The 21,111-nt window shown below is 38.6% G+C and overlaps 2 protein-coding genes across 9 annotated transcripts in view; both read left to right on the top strand.

Moving 5' to 3' along the window:
* Window positions 1-4,470, top strand: part of DIP2B (disco interacting protein 2 homolog B) — a 183,515-nt gene extending 179,045 nt beyond the window's left edge. For 2 of the 3 annotated variants that reach the window (XM_011368324.2, XM_023535449.1), the window contains one exon: window positions 396-648. In XM_011368324.2, coding sequence (XP_011366626.1) covers window positions 396-648 — 253 coding nt within the window. Of the gene's footprint in view, window positions 1-395 lie in introns of all 3 variants that reach the window. The other variant, XM_023535448.1, reaches the window with a different exon arrangement.
* Window positions 4,471-8,078: 3,608 nt separating this feature from the next.
* ATF1 (activating transcription factor 1) overlaps window positions 8,079-21,111 on the top strand; it is a 58,657-nt gene continuing 45,624 nt past the window's right edge. For 2 of the 6 annotated variants that reach the window (XR_896363.2, XM_023535451.1), the window contains exons 1-2: window positions 8,087-8,346; window positions 13,940-14,038. Coding sequence is in view for 5 of the 6 variants with exons in the window: in XM_023535451.1 (XP_023391219.1) it covers window positions 13,946-14,038 (93 nt within the window). In the remaining variant the exon portion in view is untranslated. Of the gene's footprint in view, window positions 8,347-13,939; window positions 14,039-21,111 lie in introns of all 6 variants that reach the window. The other 4 variants (XM_011368328.2, XM_011368329.2, XM_023535450.1 and 1 more) reach the window with 4 other exon arrangements.

Here is a 21,111-nt window from a genome sequence, read left to right on the forward strand (position 1 = left end):
TAGAAAAAAGGCCATCAGGAACCATTATTCTCTTACTCTCTAGAGCCATGTGGGCATCCACTTCATTCTTTCTCTTTTCCCTGAAGAGCCAGTCTCTGTGCTTCTCTGCATACCTGGCTACCCCAGAACTTTGAAGTTTATATGTCCTTAGTTCAGATGATCAGATAACAACTTTCAATCCCACTTCCAAACTCGAAAGGGATTTTGGATGGCTCAGCTAATCAACTGTGATCGTAGGGACAAGGTTATATATTACAAATGTGGCTGCTAGCCTTCTGATTGGATCCAAGAGAGACAGCAGTTCTCAGGGAAGTGGGCATAAGTTTTGGGCAAATACTATAAAAGATGACTGGTAAATGTAATGGCATGTTAACTGAATGTCATTGAAATTTCAGTGCCGTGTTCACGTGGACCAACTTGCTTGTGGTGGTTGTGGAACTGTGTGGCTCTGAACAGGAAGCCCTAGATCTGGTTCCTTTAGTGACAAATGTGGTCCTGGAAGAGCATTATCTCATCGTTGGCGTCGTGGTTGTGGTGGACCCTGGTGTTATCCCCATCAACTCCAGAGGAGAGAAGCAAAGGATGCACCTCCGTGACAGCTTCCTAGCTGACCAGTTAGACCCCATTTATGTGGCTTACAACATGTAACTGGCCTTGAGGAAATTACAGGGGGCTACCTTGAAAAACCACAAGGACCAAAGACCCATACTAAGAGCAAACTTTCAAATGATGTGAAATAAGCTGAGATGGCTACATTATATCCTTCATCTCATCCTGTGGGATTCTGCAATCACATGACACACAGGAAAGGGGAATTCAGTGGTGGCAAATGATAAAAATGTTAACAGTGTGTTAGTCATGAGCTTTGACATAGCGTGAGCAGCACGTTACTAAAGCAATTACATGCATGTTGCATATTTTCCATCTGTTGTATATACTTGTATTTTTCTCTAATGCCATTTTAGAATTTTGTAAGGGAGATTAATGAATTCACATAAAGGGGGTAGTCTGAGTTACACAGTTACCCGCTCTGTACTGTATTGCCATTTTACCGTAGCTAGACATTCTGCGGGTTTTGTTAACATGGAACTACTCAGCTTACTTTGTTAAGCAAATCAGATAACCCATAAGCAAATCGGATAACCCACTGAGTATGAGAATTACTTTATATGTATAATTCTTGAGTATAAAACATTTTGACCAGTGTTTTAAACATGTAAATAAGAATACACATAACTTAGCTAAAAAAAAAAAAAAAAAAATTTTTTTTAAGAATTGGCTTGTATAGTTATAACAACCAAATTAGAAACATTTCTACTTAGAGAGAATTTCAGTATTCTCTTAATGTGGTGTAATTGGATAACTAGAAAGTGCAAATTGTTTGCAGGTTTTGCTGCACATTGTGCTATGTCTCTGTTGGCTGGTGTATTTTATAAACTAAAGCTGCCTATGTTTGTTTTTAAAGCTTGCATTCCAAGAATCAGCTTAAGCTTTTAAGAATTCAGCCTGTTTCTACAAGCTGAAAAAAAAAATCTGTTTAAAAATCAAAATGTTATGAAAAAGCTAAGATTCATTAGATCCCACCCTTTTCTAAGGAACCACAATAACTCACTCTGGTCCCCAGTGTTGAAACTGTCTTTCAAATTAAGAGTGATGCATAAGAATTTAGAATTTCCTCTTTTTCCAGGCCCCTTGTAAACTGTGTCTACAGTTTATACATAGAGCTTCTCTTTTCTGAAAACTGAAGAGTGTCCTCTGTTTTTCCAGTTCATGAGGGCCAGGATTTTAAGAACAAGAATAGGCTGAGAAGGCAGTGGGATCAACATCACATAAAACCATAAGGCCACATAACTATACATCTCAAAACTGACCAATTTGTGTTGCCAAAATAGCCAGGCTTATGCTGAAATAGGGAAGTCTGATGTATGCAAGAAACTCTTTTGAAATAACTGGTGCCCAGGCCAAGTGGACTGAGCCTAGGACTGAGTTTGGCCTCTGGCTCGGTTTCCTTTCTTTGGTCTGATACTTCATGTATTTGAATATAGTTGAATTTTATTATTTTTTTCTTACAGAAATATTTTTAAAAATTAAAAAAAATCAAAGTGAACAGAGTTAACATGTTAAATCAGAATGGTTCTCTTTGACCCACTCTGGTCTATTGTGTAAATATTTATTTAGACTATTTTAATAATACATATTATTTACCCCACTGTAACATCATGTAAACTAAATATGTTTTTAAACAATTTTTAAGACTTGTAATTACCCTGAAAATAAGGTTTATAATGCAAAGACCACACCCTTCACCATGGCAGCACTCTTGGGGGCTGCCCTTACACAATCTGTGACTCCCTTTTGACTCCCTTTTACATAATCCTCTTTTCCTCCCACCTCATTCTCCACAGAGGGCAGACCTCAAGACATTTTCCAGTTCCACATCTCTTTTTCAACATTTTGGATGAAATTAATTTACATGTGATGGGAGAGGTTCTAGAATGTACAGAAAAACACTTACATTGGGGCAAGAAATCTCTGACTAGCAGTGGTTTGGTTTGCAGAGAAAACAGCCTGCTTATTTGGAAAGTTACTTTCTTAAAACGGTTCTTACTGATTCACTAAACAAAACAAGGGACCCTGAGGAATAATTAATTCTATCTCCATAATCCACAAGTTTTACGAAAAAAATATAGGCAATCTATCCTATGGGTTGCTTTGGTCATTCTTACTACATAAGTCAGGGTGTCTGCCAGAAGTATCATATAAGCCACATCTGTCATTTTAAAATTTCTAGTAACCACATTTTAAAAAGTATAAAAGAAACTGGCAATATTGTTTTATTTTATTTAACCCAATATATCAAAAATATTATTTCAATGTGGAATTAATGTAACAAATTAATGAGATGTTTTACTTTCTTTTTTTCCTATTAAGTCTTTGAAATCCAGTGTGTATTAAAGTCACCTCTGTTCGAACCAGCCATAGTTCAATTTGTCAATAGCCACATGTAGCTAATGGCTACGATATTGGACAGTGCAGATTTATACTCATTCTTTCAAATAAGATAATCCATTAATCTCAAAGTGTGGCCGATTCCTAGTTACTTAGGGGCTGATTACCTAGTTTTATAGTTCCTCAGTCTTCTGATTTATCTTTATTTTTGCATTCTGGCTTGTGGGTGATTTATTGATCTTTTGCACGTCCCCAAAGCCAGAATATGCTTGTGGAGGAAAGAAAGCTGAGACGTGTCTTTGGGGAGCTTCACCAGTAACTCTAGTAAAATACCTCTGGAAGGGGAAGAGAGCCCAGTCATTAGCTTAGAGGGATTTGTGCCTAGTCTGTTGCAGACTTGAATAAGAAAACTTTCTCTTGATGATGACACAATGTTCTTGCTCTTTCCACATTAATTAGAACCTTTGTGGTAAAATGGACTCTTAAGACAGACCCAAAAGGCCATTTATTAATAGAAATATTCTCACCAAAACTCTGGAACACCTTCTGTCTCGATTTTTATGCCTGTGATAAAGAAAACTAAATTAATAGCAAGCCCTTGTTTCAGTTAAGAGAAATCTATTGATCTGAAAGTTGTTGAGCCTCTTTCTGCCTCTCAGCAGAAGTAACTGAAGTAGGTCAAGAAAGGGGATTCCTCCGGAAAATTCCTAGGCCCTGGGGATTCTCAGAGCTGCACAGATGCCATTTCCTGCATCAGTGAGACCCTTGGAAAGACCAGCATGCTAATGGGCATCAGTGAATCCAGTCATTACTTCCTGCCTTTTAAAGGGTCCTGGTTCTCCCAGTACCAAGTCATTTCCTTATGAAGCTGTGCTGCCTCAGGCTATTTAGGGACCATTACCTGTCTATGAGTATGTTTCCTTAACTTCAGTCCCTGGGCAATGCTTGCTTAATGCTTGTGTTGAATCAACAAAGGGCCTGAGGCCTTAGGGTTTTTGTTGTTGTTAAGGTCTCTGCCCCAGGCATGGTGCTCAATATCTTGGCCAAATAAATTACTTTCCTTGAATATCTGGGAATCTTTTAGACTAAAGCAATGAGGAGTTAACACCTCACCCTCAAACTCCAACTGATCTATGCCTTAGTGTTGTTTTTGTTGTCTGCTTTGACGTAAAAGCAAGAATATTTGAAGCAAGACGATTCAGTACTCCAAATATACAATAGGCCTTTTCTTTATCATTCATACATTTCTGGATTGTAGATGGGCCACGTTATTTGTCCAGAGGAAGAGAGTGTAAAGATATAAGAATAATTTTTTAGTCCTAAATTGTTTACTTTCTGTCAAGATATTTACCAGTGTCAAATTCAAACTATAGTGCTGTGTAATTATGTATAAAGGTTTTTTTATTTATTTGAAATTAGACTAGATATACATTTTTAAATTTAACATCTGGCTGGACAGTGTTCTATTAACTCATTGAATGTTGTTTCCTTTGTCTTGTGTTAATAAATATTGATGCCTGATTGTGTCTAATGCTTCACATATTGGGAGAATTGATAAATTGGAATTGATAAATCCTAAATTTAACTTCAGATGGTAAGACTCAAATATAGCTAGAGTGGTCCAAGGAAAGTGAACACCGAGATCAAGCAAAGCAAATCAGTGCTATAAAAGGAGACCAGCTCAAGGAAGAGAGTCATTTTGAAAACTGAGAAGGCTTTAGTCTCAGGAACAGTTACAGCTTAATTTTCTTCTTACCCAGGTAGCATTTGATAGTTTTAAACTATTGATTGGAAATTTTAATTCTTTCTAATCTGTAATTGGGCTGGATTTCAGCCTTTCCTAAAGTAATACTTCATTTGCTCTTCCATTTTCTGGTTTCAAGAAACGTTATGGGAGCCTATTGAATTTGTGCATGTTCCCAGACATTAAAACTGGTCCCTGAATTATGGTTCAAGCTATTTAAGCAGCTGAGAACTTTTTTTTTTAACACATGTATTGAATGCCTGCCCAGTTAGAACAAGGCAGTGCAATAAGAACTGAAGCTAGAGAGAGAAAAATATCAAGTCACTACCCCCAAGGAAATACAGGAAAACAATAGCGTAAGGATTACAGGTAGAGGTGGACTCTGGGAGCAGGTGGGATAAGCGCCCAATCCAATGAAGAGGGAGAATAGTGAGGAATATATGCTAGAGAAGGTAACATCTGAACTGAGTTTTGAAGGTTGAGACAGCCAGATAAGATTGAGACAACAAAGGGGAAGATGAGGCTGCATATGATGGGAACTACAATTCATTAGTAGGATGTAGGGTTTGAAGGGAGAAAAGTAAAAGAAAGTTATCTATGGAAGTTTGAGCCAAGGACAGATCACTAAGGGCCTTCTATATGACGCTAAGAATTTTGGACTTTTATCCAGAAGACCAAAGAGAGCCATTGAGGGATTTATAGCAAGAGAATAACATCCTCAGATTTGCAACACAGATCATTCTGGTAGTCATACAGAAAATGGATTGGTATGGATAGGGAAGAAGGGACTATAAAACCTGAAGCAGGGAGACCAGTTGGGAGGTCTTGGAATAACTGCAGTGACAGAGCAAGAACATTTCAACCACTGCAGTGACAGGCTGGAGATGAGAGGCAATATGTGCAATATGTCATGTGCATTGGGAGTCAGTAAGATTTCAACCACTGAGTATTCGGCGTTAGGAAGGAGGAACTCAGATAACTTCTAGGTTTCTGACTCAGGAAGTCAGGTAGCTGTGGGGCTATTTATGAAGACAGAGAACAAAATATATTTGGGAAAGAAGATGCTATTTTGGTCATGTGCATTTGAGGTGCTATGGGACATGTAAGTGAAGAAGTCCAAAAGGCAGCTAAATATTTAGGTCTCTGCCTCAGGAGAACTCTGGCCAAGAACTAGATATTTGGGAGACATCCTTTTAAAAGTGGTAGTTTAAAACAATGGAAGTGGATGATACTGCCAAGGAAGATCATGTAGAGTGAGAAAAGGATCAATAACGGGAGCATTTAAAGACTGGTGGAGGAAGAAAAGTCTACAAAAAGTAAGGGAATAACTGGACAGATGGGGCAAACCAAGAAAGAACATGGGCACAGAAATCATAGTGTTTTAAAGAGGAGGGAGTGGTCAACAATGCCAAAGGCTTCAGTGATGCTGAGTAAAAGAGGGACTTGCTAGCATCTGCTGTGTATATATGGTATCTAGGCAGTCACTGGTGTGACTGGTCAGAACTGACTGCAGTTGCAGCTATGGGAGCAGAAGACAGAAAACTTGTTCGAGAGAGGTGTGATGGGAGGTGTTACTGTGCAGAGGCTACTCTTTCCAGAAGCTTTAACTGTACATAGGAAAGAAAAAGAACAGTAGTTAAAAGAGGGAGGCTGCATTCCTTTCAAAGATGGAATAAAAAATTTTCTGCGTTGGGCAAAGAGCTAACAAAGTTTCCAAATATAGCAATGAGGGGTAATTGACAAAGCAAGGTCACTGAGGAAGAAGGGGTGGGATGGCAAGTTAGGTTTCTTTGTGTCTTTTTTCTCACTTCTGAAGTCCAAGATTTCTGTTTTCTTCATCTAGTTATTTCTCAAGGTTCACAAGAGTGATAGGTACAGCTTGTTACACTTCCATAAGAGAATCAAGGACTGTGGGAATATTTATGAGTGGCAGTGTTGCACAGCATAATACCTGATTTAGACTTAAGACTTTACAGGTGGAAGAGGAGCTAAGTAGGGAGCGGTTCATGCACATTTTGAAGGTATCAGTAAAATTTAGTTTCTTTTGATAGTAACATTTTTCAGTTTCCCCACCCCCTCCTTTTACTAATTAACATTTGTTAAACATTCTGTGTTCCAAGGAAGGAACAAAACAAAATAAACATAGAACCAGCCTTCCAGCCACGAATGTTCTGGATTCCATAATGACTGACGCTGGGAAAGGCGGTATCTTGAGAACCTCTTTCCCACTCCTTACCTTTTTAAGGGCATTTTGCTTTCTATGATACGTATTTTGATTCTTTAAATAATTCTGGGACATAGCCTGAGTAGTATGTTTCCTAACTTTGATAAGACGACAAGCTTAGATAGGTTGGGTAATTTGCCTAATCAAAAATCTAAAATAAAGCCAGTCAACCTGTTTTAGCTTTTAACAAGTAGTCAATCATATTTGATGAATGAATAACAATGGTTTGTGGGCTCTTAGGAGTGTCTGGCCCACAGTAACTCTTCAGCTTGAAATTACATTATCTATCCTTAAAGGTCAAAACCAGGAAGAGACTCTATCTACTTAATCAGTTTCCTACATTGGAGATCTCAAAATAGGAAAATTACGGAAAAAAATCTGGAACTTTTTATCAAGAGCATACTAAAAGGTTTCTCACTTATCATTATCCCTACTAAGCCATAAAAGAACATTTTGCAAGGAAATGAATTAAGTATTAAGAACGCATAATCCCTTCTCCAGAGGTAGACACATTAAAAAAATTTTTAAAGTTTGTTATTAAAATGACAGTGTAACATTTTATTTTACGACACTCCATTGTACGTAACTTTTTTCAAAATTGTTTTAACAGTTGGGGTAAATCTTTGCTTCCACGTGACACGCTACGGGCACCTTGTTTGTTTCAAATCACTCTTTGTAGACAATTCTTTCACATGAGATAAAGGATACAACTCCTAACGCAACTTCATGGGGTCAAAAAGTCTGGGTGAACTAAAGTTTACTAGGACAAACCTCCAAGCTGCAAGTCCCTTCTCTACCAGAAGCGTGGGTCAAGGCGAGGGGCGACAGCTCTGGGCCTGATCATCCAACCCAGAGCAAGTAGGAGCTGAGCCGAGAGCGATGCGACTAAGCGATGAAAGCTGCCCCACACCGAGCCGCCTCTGACACCAGCAAGTTGGTGCTGGCCTCCGAAAACAAACATGTGGGAGGAGTGCCCGTAGAGCCGCTGAAGCGAAAAGGAACCGCAAGCAACTTTCACCAAACCTCTCCCGGGGAACACTTTCCGTACGCGCAGCTCGCCATTCAGAGGAAAACCGGCACAAGATGGCGGCGCACCACGTGAGCGACGTGCTGACGTAGGGCGGTGGCCGCACGGAGGCACCGCCTTAACCTCACCCCCCCCACGCTCACTTAACTCAGTTTTGGCCCCCTCCCTTCCCCGCCCCCAGCCTGCTGTAGATAATGCCGCCAGTGGCGGCCCTGACTGCCGAGGAAACGGTAGCCTAGGACAGTTGGCTAAGTGACACTGAATCTCCCCGCCCCGTCAGACGCTTAAGAGGCACGTCCCCCGCCGCGTGAGGGGGTGGAGAAGTAGGTAGTGAATTCGGATCCACCTGGGAGGGGGGAGTGCAAGTTCCCGCCCCGGACAGCGGCAAGGCGGCAGCCACAGGTAAGCGAGGGACAGGGGTGGGACGTGTTCCTGAGTCCCCGGGCAGGGGAAGAGTGCGTGGATGCGGAGCTGCGAGGACGCCAAGCCGGGTCGTGCGCCGGGTGGGGGTCGCGTGCGGGAGGCTGCGGTGGGGGAGGGGCGCGGAGGGCGCGCGGCGGAAGGGGGAGGGCCTGCCGCTGTCCCCGGACCGAGCATGCTTCCGGTTCTCGCCCCTTGGCCGCCCTGTGCCCTTTTTGTCGTGGGTCTCCACCTCCTTTCCCTCTCCCGCCCCCCAATCAAAATAAAACTGAAGACCTCCCGCCGCGGGGTGGCTTTCACCTCTGAAACCGCCCCTCCGCGTCTCTAAGGCGAGCGCCCTCCAAAAAAGATCTCGGTGTTGGGCGGGGAGCCGGGGGTGGGAGAGCCGGGGCGGCGTGGTCTAGGCGTCCGCTCGTCGCCCGCGGTTCGGGGCCCGGGACCGCTTAACTCCTCCAGGGAGTGCCCCGGGTGCCCTCGGGTTGCCAGGCCGCGGGGGCGGCTTAACGCGGAGGGCAGAAACAGCCCTTACCTTCGTGGAGATTATAGTCGAGTGGAGAGAGTAAAATAATCAGACACACGAATCACTAACGGAAAGATGCAGCAGATGAGCAAGGAATGAGTGTGGAATGATAGAAGCTCGTCTGTTTACCTCTAAGACGATCAAGTCGAAGAAACTTTACATTTCTCCTGTTATCATAAAATTAAGCATGGTGTTCCACAGCGTCAACTACGCCATGGAGCTTATCGCTTTAAAGTTATTGTAGATGTTAAATAATGTCTAGTTATTTTGTTAGCTTTTGAGGAGCAATGGGCTAATAATAGTCATTGAGAACCATCACACTTCTGAGGCTTTTTCAGCATAGATTTGGCAAGCATCTTTGTCAGACTGGCCTCGTTTGTGATGTTTGTACACTATGTTTGCAAAATGTATTTTATCCTGAGAATATTGTTACCAACAAACATGCAGTTTTATGTAAATGTGTTTTTCATATAGACTTTATAATGTGCAGTGTCTCAATTAGAATCATTTCTGTTGTCCAAAAGTTGAGTGTGTTAGCTCTATTTGTAGTCATCCTTTAAGGTTATGTTTGGTCTCTGATACATCTGTGCAGTACTGTTGTGTCACCACTAGACTGTAGTCCCATCTAAAAATGGTTTGTTTGTTTGTTTCACACATCATCCTATTTACTTAAAATGAATTTCCAACACTAAAGTAGGGTATTTTCTTGTGCCTGAATTGTCCTGTTTGTAAAGATGGGTTGAAGTAATTGTCTAAAGATGTTTTTTTAATCATTATTTCTATCAGTCTTCAGTAGGGAAACAACTAAACACATTGACTTACTCAGCAGTATTAAATGGTGCAGAATATTAGTACTATATTGGGAACAGGATGTGGTCTTTGACTCCGTGGACCTTGCTTTCTGGTGGGGAGACAGAAAGCAGGTAATTTCAATACTTTGATAAGTTCCATGAGAAGAGGGTGAACATGTGCTTCTAAACCAGTCTAGGGGAGTCATGAAAGTTTGCCCTGAAGAATAACTCCTAGGAATATGCCAGATGAAGAGAAGGGGAATAGTGTATGTAAAAGCCTGAAGGTGAGAGAAAGCAAGGCAGGCACATTTGAAGATCAGAAGGAAATTCTGTATGATTGATAGGAACAATTTGGAGGGAAGATCACGAATTCAGTTGTGGAAATGGTGAGCAGGAGACTCCTTGCCCTCAAGCTTATAATTGCTCAATATCCTCTTCATTTATCAGACAAGAATACTATACTGTGTTTCTTGATGTTTACTGTGAGGGTCTCTGCTAGGCACAGAGCATACATTTACATGATACAAGCCCTGTCCTTAGGTGCCTTGAAACTAGGGAAAACAGACATGCCAATAAACACAGTTCAGAGTGTTAAGTAACCTTATTAGAAACATCTGCAAAAGCACAGTTCTGAAGGCATTAAGGAAGGAGGGACCTGGAGCTGTCAGAAACATCATGTTTGAGATGTAACTTGAAAACAGAGTAGAAGTTTGCCAAGTGGGCAAGTTGGGAATGTGAGGGTATTCCTGGAGGAGGGGTATTGTGGAATAAAAGAACATGAATTTTGGATTAAAACAGTTCTGGCTTCCGCACTTGCGTTCACATCTTACTGTGAGATCCACAGTAAATGACAATTTCTTTGAGTCTCAATTTAGGGAATCCCAGAGGTAATAATATAAAAAAGCTTTTAGTTCAGTGTTTTTAAAAGTTTTCTCATAAGTGCCATGCCTTTACTTACATTCTCTAATTGTCAGCAAGATCACAGCCTGCTGCTGTTTTTCAGCTCCCCCAATTCATGCCCATTGACTGCACTTGGAAGCTGTTTTACTGCCCCCTGTGATTGTGCCCTACTTGAGTGTCTCATTGTTAAGCTTCCAGCTGCTGCCTGGGGCTTAATTTTTACAGAAAATGCCTTTATACGCCTAAAATTTATTCTGTGTTGAGCAAGTTTTATAACAGATTGTTGATCTTATCCTCAATTGCAGGAACAATAGCTAAAAATAAGTGAATAAAAGTTGTGCTCCGATAACATTAAAATGCAGCGTATGTATTGTTTATAATGAGATGAAATTAGAAAGCTGTTTTCATTTTGGGGAAAAAATGCTGATTAGTTGATTCTTCTTTATAGAAAATAGGTTATCTTCTTTTCCATAGAAAACGTGGTTGTAATAATTGTCCAAAATGTTAGTTGCTGACTATAGCAGCTTTCACTAGGAAATGTATGTTGTTTTGTTCATGTTACTTTCCATTAGATATAGGATTTCTTAATGACATTATTATGGGGGGAAAATCTGACTCACAGTGAAACAGAAAAATATCATTTCCAGTAATTTAACAAGGTTTTAAAAGTCTTTTATAGTTTCTTTCAATGCTATAGTAGTACATCTTTTTTTCCCCTCGTTTGCTCCATATTCTTACTTATGTCTTCTGAAATGAAGTGTTTTAAAGGTTTTTAAATAGAGATAGTATGTAGAAAATATATGATACCATCTTTGATGCTGTCTATATGTTTACTCTCTGAGATTACACTCGTATTAGTATAGATTAAAAATCACTGCACTCTTCCTGAAGAAGGGACTATATGGAGGCTTAATAGTTGAAGAGAGAACAAAGGAAACACTGGATGAATTTGTCAAAATTAAACGTTTTAAAATAATTATAGTTAGGTCATACTGGAAAAATTATTTGTATCAACATGATAGAAGTAAAATTTATATGAGAAAATAATATAGGCTAATAAGAAAAACTATGTTCTGGTAGATGGATGGACAAATAATACGAACAGATAGCTCACAGAACTAATGGAGAATTAAAGAAATGTAAAACAATATACCATTTTTCACCTATCATGTTAATAATGACTTCTTTAAATATTCCCATTGTTTTCTCATGTGCTTCTGTTGGACTATAATTCTTTTGGAAAACGTTAAATAATCATACTCCTTGACCAAGTAATTCTGCTTTTTGAAATATATCTTATGGAAATAATTTTAATTACAGAAAAAGCTTTATGTACCAAAGGTATTAGTCACAGTATTGTTTTGTTTGGTTTAAAAAAAAAAGGAACTATGTACATTCACTGGATGGAATATTATGTAGCCTTTAAATATGTTTATTTAAAACAGAAAATATTTGTGAAAAGTGGAAACAGGATACAGAATGTGGGGGTACAAAATTGTACATAGAGTATGTTTATGACTTTAAAAATTGTGGAAAGAGAAGACAAAAGAAATTAGACAGTATTGTAATTAAGATTCTGTCATCCCTTTTTCTTTCTGTTGTATATTTTCCATCTTAGAAAAAAAGGCTAATGACATATTTAGAGAGAAAGAATTAACACTTTCTGTTTGAGGTGATTTTATACCTTTTTTCAATGACTAAAAACAATAGCCTTAATCCAGATGTTAATGAATTTCTGTTTTCTGATCTCAGAAAAAAACAACAACAACAAATATGTAGGCTTAAACTTGACAATTTTTTAGTCAGTGATGCTAAGGGGCAAGTACCTAGTTGCCCTCTCTCTGTCTTTTAAAACATTTTAAATTGTGGTAAAAGACACATAAAAGTCTTAACCATTTAAAAGTATATAATTTACTAGTGTTAAGTACTTCAACATTGTGCAGCCAATCTACAAAATTTTTTCATAACCGTTAAACAATAACCTTTTCCCCCGCCCTCTAGCCCCTGGCAAACACCCATTCTACTTTCTATTTCTATGAGTTTGACTACTTTAGGTACCTTATATAAGTGAAATCATGCAACATTTATCTTTTTATGACCGGCTTATTTCACTTAGCACAATGTCCTCAAGGTTCATCCATATTGTAGCATGTGTCACAGTTTCCTTAGTTTTTAAGGCTTAATAATAATCTGTGATATGTATATACCACATTTGTTTATTCATTCATCTGCTGATGAACATTTGGGTCACTTCCACCTTTGGTTATTGTGAATAATGCTGCTGTGCACTAAGTGTACATATATTTCTTTGAGACTCTGCTTTCAATTTTTGGATATGAACTCAGAAGTTGTATTGCTGGATCATATAGTAATTCTGTCTTTAATTTTTTGAGTAACCATCATACTGTTTTCCACAATAGTTGCACCATTCCCAGCCACAGTGCACAAATGTTCCATTTTATCCACATCCTTGCCAACACGTTTTCTGTTTTTCAATTTTTTTTTTGTTGTTAGCCATCCTAATGGATGTAAAGTGATATCTCATTGTAGTTTTGATTTATAATGATTAGCTATACCGAGCATCTTTTCATGTTTGTTGACCAGTCCTCTCTTTTTTTGTCTTTGCGTATAACCATATAAACCTTAAATTCTACCTCCCCCCGCTTTTTTTTAACCAGTCTCTAAGTAGTGCTTCTCCCATTTGACATAGTCCATCTCATATAACCCATTTATTCTCATCCTTCCCCAACTTACATATCCTGCAGTTGATTATCTAGACTATCCAGATTTTTAGAATCTCTTTAGGTATGGTTTTATTTATTTATTTACTTCGTTCAACTTTTACTCAATAAATTCTCTATATAAAACTATATGTGCAATTAGAAACTAACTGTTCTCTAGAATGGAGAAAGGAATGCTGTGTCCATGGACAGGAAGACTGTCATACTTCTTGAGTGGTTAGCATTTGAAAATTTAGTCCCAACAATTTATGTTCACATGGATCAAAATTCAAAATATTTAAAAGAATATGCAAGGAAAAGTCTTCTATGTCTGTGCTATAGCTACCAGTTTTCTTCCATGGAAGCAACCAGGTTATCAACTTTTACACAGCTATGCGATATATTATACATATTCTGTAGCACTTTTTATTTGCCATTTTTAAGATCTTATAGTTAGATTGCTACACATCCAGAGCAGAGTTTTGGGAGCATGTTGAGTCTCGATAAATTGAGCTCAGCCCACAGTATAGAAAGGCTTTGACTTTTTCCTCTGAAAAAGTATGCATGTTGAGAAAAATATCTTAAGATTTCTTGAAAATAAAGTCAGAAAGCATCTTTTAACGGATTTTTTTTCCCCTTTACAGTTGATTATGGAAGATTCCCACAAGGGTAACACTTCAGAAACAACACCTCAACCTGGTTCAGCAGTTCAGGGAGCTCATATTTCTCATATTGCTCAACAGGTAAGGAAAGGACTAGCCAAAATATTGAGTCAGTTAGGAATATTTTGTATGGGTTGTTTCACATCTCTAATTACTAATGTTCAAAAAAGAACTGAACACAAACATGACAAACAAAAAAGAACCTAGCAAAAAAAAAAAAGGTAAAATGTTGAAGTATGTGGAAAACAGATTTCATTTAAATATCTTGTGAGGATGATTTGGTTTTATTTTCTTTTATAGAAAATATAGTTAATATTATTTTGATAACTATATACCTCTCTAAATTTGGAGAAGTAGATTTCATTTTATGTAGTGCATGATTTAGATTTTAAGACTAATTTTGTTGCTGTATAAGAAAAATGAAAACTTATTTGGCTCATTGAGCTAACTTGAAATAGACTGATAGTTTCAGGAGGTAAATCATCTTCAATTCAATAGATTTATTATGGACATATGGAAAATAATTTTTATTGAACTGGAAAATAGGCATATTTGTTAGAGGATTTAAATTGACAGGCATGCATATTGCAGAACTGATGATATTTTTTCAGTTTTAAATTGTCCGATCCATGCACCTGACCCACTTTAAGGAAAACAACACAGTATTTGTTGCCAGTGAAAAGATTTGGACTTTCAAGCAAAAATTAGAATTTTGGAACACTTGTATTCACCATTGTAAACTCGACAGCTTCCCAGTAGTTACAGACTTTTTAATTACAAAATTGTATTACAAAGTCATGTATGGGTATAAGATCCATTCAGAGTGCAAGATAGAGCAGTGGATTTTAATGTTAACAGAATACACAAATTCAGATTGTACATTACAGACAACATTTAAGAAACTACATCAAAGAAGAATAGCCACAGTTATCTGAAAAGACTAATAAAACATTCCTCCCTTTTCCAGCTACACATCTGTGTGAGGCCAAACTGCATATACCTCAACAAAACAACATATGGCAATATATTTAATGTAGAAGCAGTAAGAAAATTCAGCCATTTTCTATTAACTCAAACATTAAGGAGATTTGCAGAAATGTAAAACGATGCCATTTCTCTCACTAATTTTCTTGGGGGAAATTTAGTAATGCAAATTGTTATTTATGCTAACATGTAATGGATATATAGTTATTTTTAAATGAACTGTTAAATATTTTTAAAATTACTGTTGTAATTTTAAATGTATTAGTAGATTAAAAACCCACATAAATAAAAGTTCTTTGGGGTTCTCAATAATTTTTAACAGTGTCGAAGGGTCTTGCGACCAAAAAGTTTGAGAACCAAGGACCTAAAGGGTCATTCCTTCAAGCTTGATGCATCCTTCTCTATTGTTTGCCTATACCTGTGAAGGATAACGGTATCTTCTCCAGATGGTGCTAGAGAAACAATAATAGAGTTCTTCAGTTTCCTTTCTGTTACTTGAGCCCTTAACAGAAACTTTTTCATTTTAATTTGGCTTATTTATATATCTTAGTTATTTTTGGTTATATGTGAATGTTTTCCAGATTTGCTCAGAAGCATATTCATAATGAAATAGAATAAGTATATTTATAGGTGGTAAATAATTTTACAGTGATTTAAAAAATGATATCTCTGACTTTATATCTGTTAGACTGAATTCTGTGAGCAAACAGTATATAATATATTACTAGTTATTCAATTATTCAGTTTAAACTAGGGATATAGCAGTGAACAAAAATCTCAGGTCTCATGGAACTTACATTCTGGTTTTGGGGAGAAAGCAATAAAATGGATATCAGTTGTCAGTATGTGCTGTGGAGACTAGTTAAGTAGGGTAGGAGGGGTAGGGAGTTGTTGCTGGGGACAGGAGGATTTGCCCTTTTTTATAAGGTGGTCAGAGAAGTCTTATCTGTGGAAATACTTCTTCAATTATATGGACCAACAGTTGTAAAAGTCTGAGACTGATATGTGCTCCTCATGGTTACAGAACAGCAGGGAGGCAAGTATTGTGGGAGTGGGAGGAATGAGGAGAGTTATACAAGATGAGGTGGAGAGGTTTAGGGTGGAGGGGAAGAGCACCAGATAATGTAGGCCTTGTATGTCACTGTAAGATTTCTGGCTTTTAATCTGGGTGAGATACAGAACTTTTGGAGTGTTGTGAGTAAAAACATTATCTGACTGATATTTTAATAGGATCACTCTGGCTGTTTTGCGGAGTGGAAGCATGAAAACCAGTTAGGAGACTGTTAAAATAATGTGCAACAGTTGTGGCTTAGACCAAGATGGTAGCAGTGGTGGTGCTGAGATAATTAGATTCTTGATATAATTTGGTTGTAAAATCAACAGTGTTTGATTTTGGATTTAACGTCACTTTTGGGGGAGGGAGGGAGGAGTCAAGATTGACTCCATAGTTTTTGGCTTGAGTAAGAACAGAGTAGCCATTTGTTGAGACGGACAATAGTGCAGCATGTTTTTCTTTTCTTTTTGAAAGGCTGTTGGCAATCAGGAATTTGGCTTGTTAAGCTTGTGATAACTATCTGTATTCGTTTTCTGTGCTGCAAAACATTACCACAAATTTAATGGCTTAAAAGAAGATACATTTGTTGTTTCACTGTTTCTATGGAGTCAGGCATGTTTTAGCTGGGTTCCTTGCGCTTCAGTTTCACCAGGCTGCACTCAGGGTATTGGCTGGGGCCGAGTTCTGGAAGCTAGACTGGAGAACAAGCTCACTCAGGTTGATGGCAGAATTCATTTTGTTGCAGCTGTAGAAATGAGAGCTTCAGTTTTCTGTTGGCTACCCACAGCCCTTAGAGGTTGCCCACAATTTGCTGCCACATGGTCCTCTCCATAAGCAGTTCACAACATGGCAGCCTGCTTCTAAAAGTCCAACAAGAGGGAGAGTGAGTCTGCAGCAAGAGAGAGTCAAATAATATAACCAGGGGAATGATATCGCATCCCTTTGTCATAAAATATAACACAGTCATAAGAAGACAGCCCTTCATCTTTGCCTGATTCTATTGGTCAGAAGCAAGTCGCAGGTCACTCCCACACTCAAGGGGAGAGGATTACACAAAGATATGAACACCAGGAAGTGGGGATCATGGGGGCCACCTTAGGGTTTGTCTGCCAGGCTATACAAGTAGATTTGTCCAGTAGGCAGTTGGATATATATGGTCTGTAGTCCAGAGAGGTCCAAACTAGAAATGTAAATTTAAGAGTTGTGGATTTATAGATGGTCTTTAAACTCATGGAGTGATTTCTGGCTTTCACTTAGGATGTAGAAAGAAAGAGTATTGCTCCCACCCTAAAATAAGAATAAGCTATAATATACAAAACTTTCTCAACTCATCAGAGGTGAAATTTGGGCATGGCTTACCTGTAGCACAGGACAGGAAGAAGGCATGGCTACCATACAGGGGAAAGAAGAATTCAGCTAAATTTTTAATGAATTGCTAAAGTCTATAAGTGTAGGCTAGCATGAGAATATAGAACCCTTGTGGACTGTAGACACAAGGGTGGGTAACATCCACTTGCAGGCTTTCTTCCAGTGACCTTCAACAGTTGCTCATAAGAAAGACTGAGAGAAGCAGAGGAGACCAGCAAAAGCCTTGCTAGGTGATACAGGCCTGGACCCGGACCCTTTTTCCCTGTGGAATACAGCTTTAAGCCACTGGAGGAAGGGAATAAACCCTGAGGGAAGAATAGGAAACTGTCCTGTGTTCAGATCATTAGTTTTACTATTACTGGGAGAAAGCCCCACCCCTGAAACTCCAGGATATGGGGCTTGCTTGAGACTGAGACTGGGTCTGGATAACAGAGAACCTCCCTTTTCCCTGCTAGCAAGTAAAGCAACAGCAGTTTGCCTCCCTGGGGAGAGGCAAGAGTATGGAGAGAGCCTCTGGGGCAGGTGCACAGAGAAAGCCTAAAGCCGAGAGTGGAGTAAGACCAGTGAGAAAAACTCTCTGGCAAACCAGTCCCCGCTCTAAGCAGAAGGTCACACTAGAGAAATTTGAAATTGGTAGTGCACTTAAGGCAATCATAGTGACAAATCTAAACCCAGCTCAATTCCAGAATAGATTAACTCAACCCCTGCCTTCTCTCATTCCCCACTGATAGCTAGTCGAAGAGGAGGCTTGCCCATTTTCTGCCGTAAATACTGTTTCCTCAGTCTGTACTGTCTTATACTGATATTCATCATTTAGGCAAAAATTATGAAACATACAAAACAAGAAAAAATAACCCATTGTCAAAAATAAAAATAATCAATAGACTCAAGATGACCCAGTTGTTATAACTATCAGATGAGTGTAAAATAACAATGAACAACATATTAAAGATTCTAATGGAAAAGGCGGACAACGTATATGAACCGATAGTAAATTTCATCAGAGGATGGAAACTATATGAAAGCGTCAAATGGAAGTGCTAGAAATAATCATTGTGACTTAGATGGAATATATTTTGGGGCTTATTAGTAGACTCAACAAGACCAAGGAGAGAATCAGTGAACTTGAAGATAGGTCAACAGAAATTATCCAAACTTAAAACGAAGAGAAAAAAATGAGGAGACAAACAATATCTATTTAATATCAGTTTAAAGTCATAGGACTAGATGAAATTACTGTGAGGTGAGTATAGTCAGAAAGGAGGTCTGTGGATATCACTCTGGAGCTCCAGTTGGATCCAAAAGAGCATGAAAAAAGGGGAGAAAATGAGTATACAAACTCATTGACAGTAAAATGGATAGAGAACTCCTTCGAGGAGTTTTGCTGCAAAATGGAGCTAAGAAGTACTGAAGGGGGTTGTAGGTTATGGAAGTTTTATTTTTATTATTTTTAAGATGGGAGGAATTAACAGCCTGTTTGTATACCAGTGGGAATGATACAATAGAAGTGGAAAATTTGATGATACCGGAGAGAGAGGTCAATCCTGGAATGATGTTCTTGATGGAGATGAGAATTAGTCTGCAAGTAGAAAATTTTATTTTATATGAGCACAGGTACATCATTTATAATAAAGTAAACACAGGTGGGTGAGTAAATTGAGGATGAGATATCCTGAAAGTTTTCTTTTTAGCATCTTTATTTTTCAGTGAAATAAAATGCTTTGAGAAGATAAGGAGGAAGGAGAAAGTATGAAATAGTGTTCTAGAACAGTAGAAGACTTAAGTGGACTAGGAATACGTAGTATGATTGCTAGAGAGCATTAACAGACTACCTGAGGTTACTGATCATGGAATTAAAGTGAGACCATTACGTTTAGTTGTGTGTTTTTCTCCAGTCAGACTCAGGTAACTTGCATGCAGGTTACAGGCATAGAGTAGGCGAGTTAACAGGGTTGGTGTTTAGTCAAGGGACTACAGTAAAGCAAAAGCAAACAAAAACAAAAACAAAAACACAACATCGGAGGTGTATGTGACATAATGCTGGCCTGTGAAATTTAAGCTGTAAAGATAGTAGGCTCAATGGATTATAGGTTCCTCTGGAGTCCAAGAATTGTTGGAGGTAAGTGGTACTCAAAGAGAGGGATATTTGAATTTGAGATTATGGAGAGTGCATTTACTGGTGATGATAAGGTTAAAGTAGGTGGTTCTAAGTGGAGTGGTACTGCTCCCCCACTGTGATATCTAGAAATATGGGTGTGGGTGCCACTGGTATTTAATGGGCAGGTGCCAGAGATGCTAAATGTTTTTCATTGAGCAGGATATTCCTACACATAGAAGAATTGTCCTGCCCAAAATGCCTGTTTAGAAACTCTGTAAGGTATGACAGTGGGTGTGAGTAGCCGAGGAGGATGGAAGACAGGGTTTTGGAGAGGCATCAAAAACAGAGGCCCTGGCATGGAAGGATACTGGATGTTGTATATTGAAATCGCCACAGATTATATCAGGAGGGGTAGTGGAGACAATAAAGTGATTAGATTAGCATACTAAAGTTTTGAAAAAATGAGGGGGCTTGACTTTCATGTGGACTGCAGCTATGAAACTCTTAAGTTTAGAGTTTTAAGGAAGGATTTTGACGAGACAATGGTCTGGAAGTAGCAATGAAAAGCAAAGGAAGCACCCACCCTATCTATGAGAAGTGAAAGAGAGCTAGAGAAGAGGCAGTGTTCTTTAGAGAGACAAGTTTTGATTATGGCAAGAAGAAGAAGGGGAGGGACTCAATATTTGTTTAATTTTATTTAATTACAAAGTATATGTATATTGAGAGGCAGTCTTGCTTTGTAGAAAGAATGATGGATACAGTCAGAAGACCTGCCTTAAATCCTGATTTTGTTACTTAGTGACTCTGAAACATTGACTAAGTCACTTATTTAGACTTGATGTTCTAAATTAAGGGCATCAGACTTGATGATCTCTAAGGGCTTTTCCAGCTCATAACTTTCAGTAATTCATTATTGTAGAGAAATTTGTATACTTCAACCATGTGTGAATGGGGAAAAAACAGTAATGATAGTTAACAGCTAACATTGAGTATCCATTGTGTGCCAGGTGTATTTCTAAGTATATTACATGTTTTAATGCTTCATACTTCTCATCAACGTACTTTGCTTTTATAATCCCAATTTTAGAGGTCGTACAACTAGTAAGGCTTACAGATAAGATTTGAATTCCAGTGATTTGACTTCTGTCACAGTTTGGATTTTCCAGGAAGCAGACAGTGAGGTGAAGATTAGCATGCAAAATGTCTGTTAGGGAGTCCTCTTGGTATTACCACCTTTGTAAGGGAAAGAAAGGAAGAGAAGGAAGCAGGATTGAGCAGAGGTAGAAGTTGGACAGTGATTCAGTCTCAAGGCCTCAACTGACCCCATAGAGAGCATTGAAGCTGACATAGCTTTTAAGAATTGGAGTAAGGGGCCAGCCAGGTCTTTGTATTCCTGCATGAGCAGTCATTGGATCTTGACTGACCTGGGAAAGGGCGTGTGCAGTCTCAGGTGAAGTGACTGTCATCAGCTAAGGCAATTCCAAAGAGAGCTGACAACTGAACACCGCTAGCAGCTGGGGAAGTCTTTTACTAAGGGAATTTGGGAGTTACTTCATAGTGTCCACTCCAAAATCTATAATCACCATAGTCCTTTATTGTCTCCAGGAAGAGGATGAAGATAAATAAGGATAGTTGAAGAAATTACAGATA

The sequence above is a fragment of the Pteropus vampyrus genome, unplaced genomic scaffold, assembly GCF_000151845.1.
Source record: "Pteropus vampyrus isolate Shadow unplaced genomic scaffold, Pvam_2.0 Scaffold140, whole genome shotgun sequence".
NCBI classification, from domain to species: Eukaryota; Metazoa; Chordata; class Mammalia; order Chiroptera; family Pteropodidae; genus Pteropus; species Pteropus vampyrus.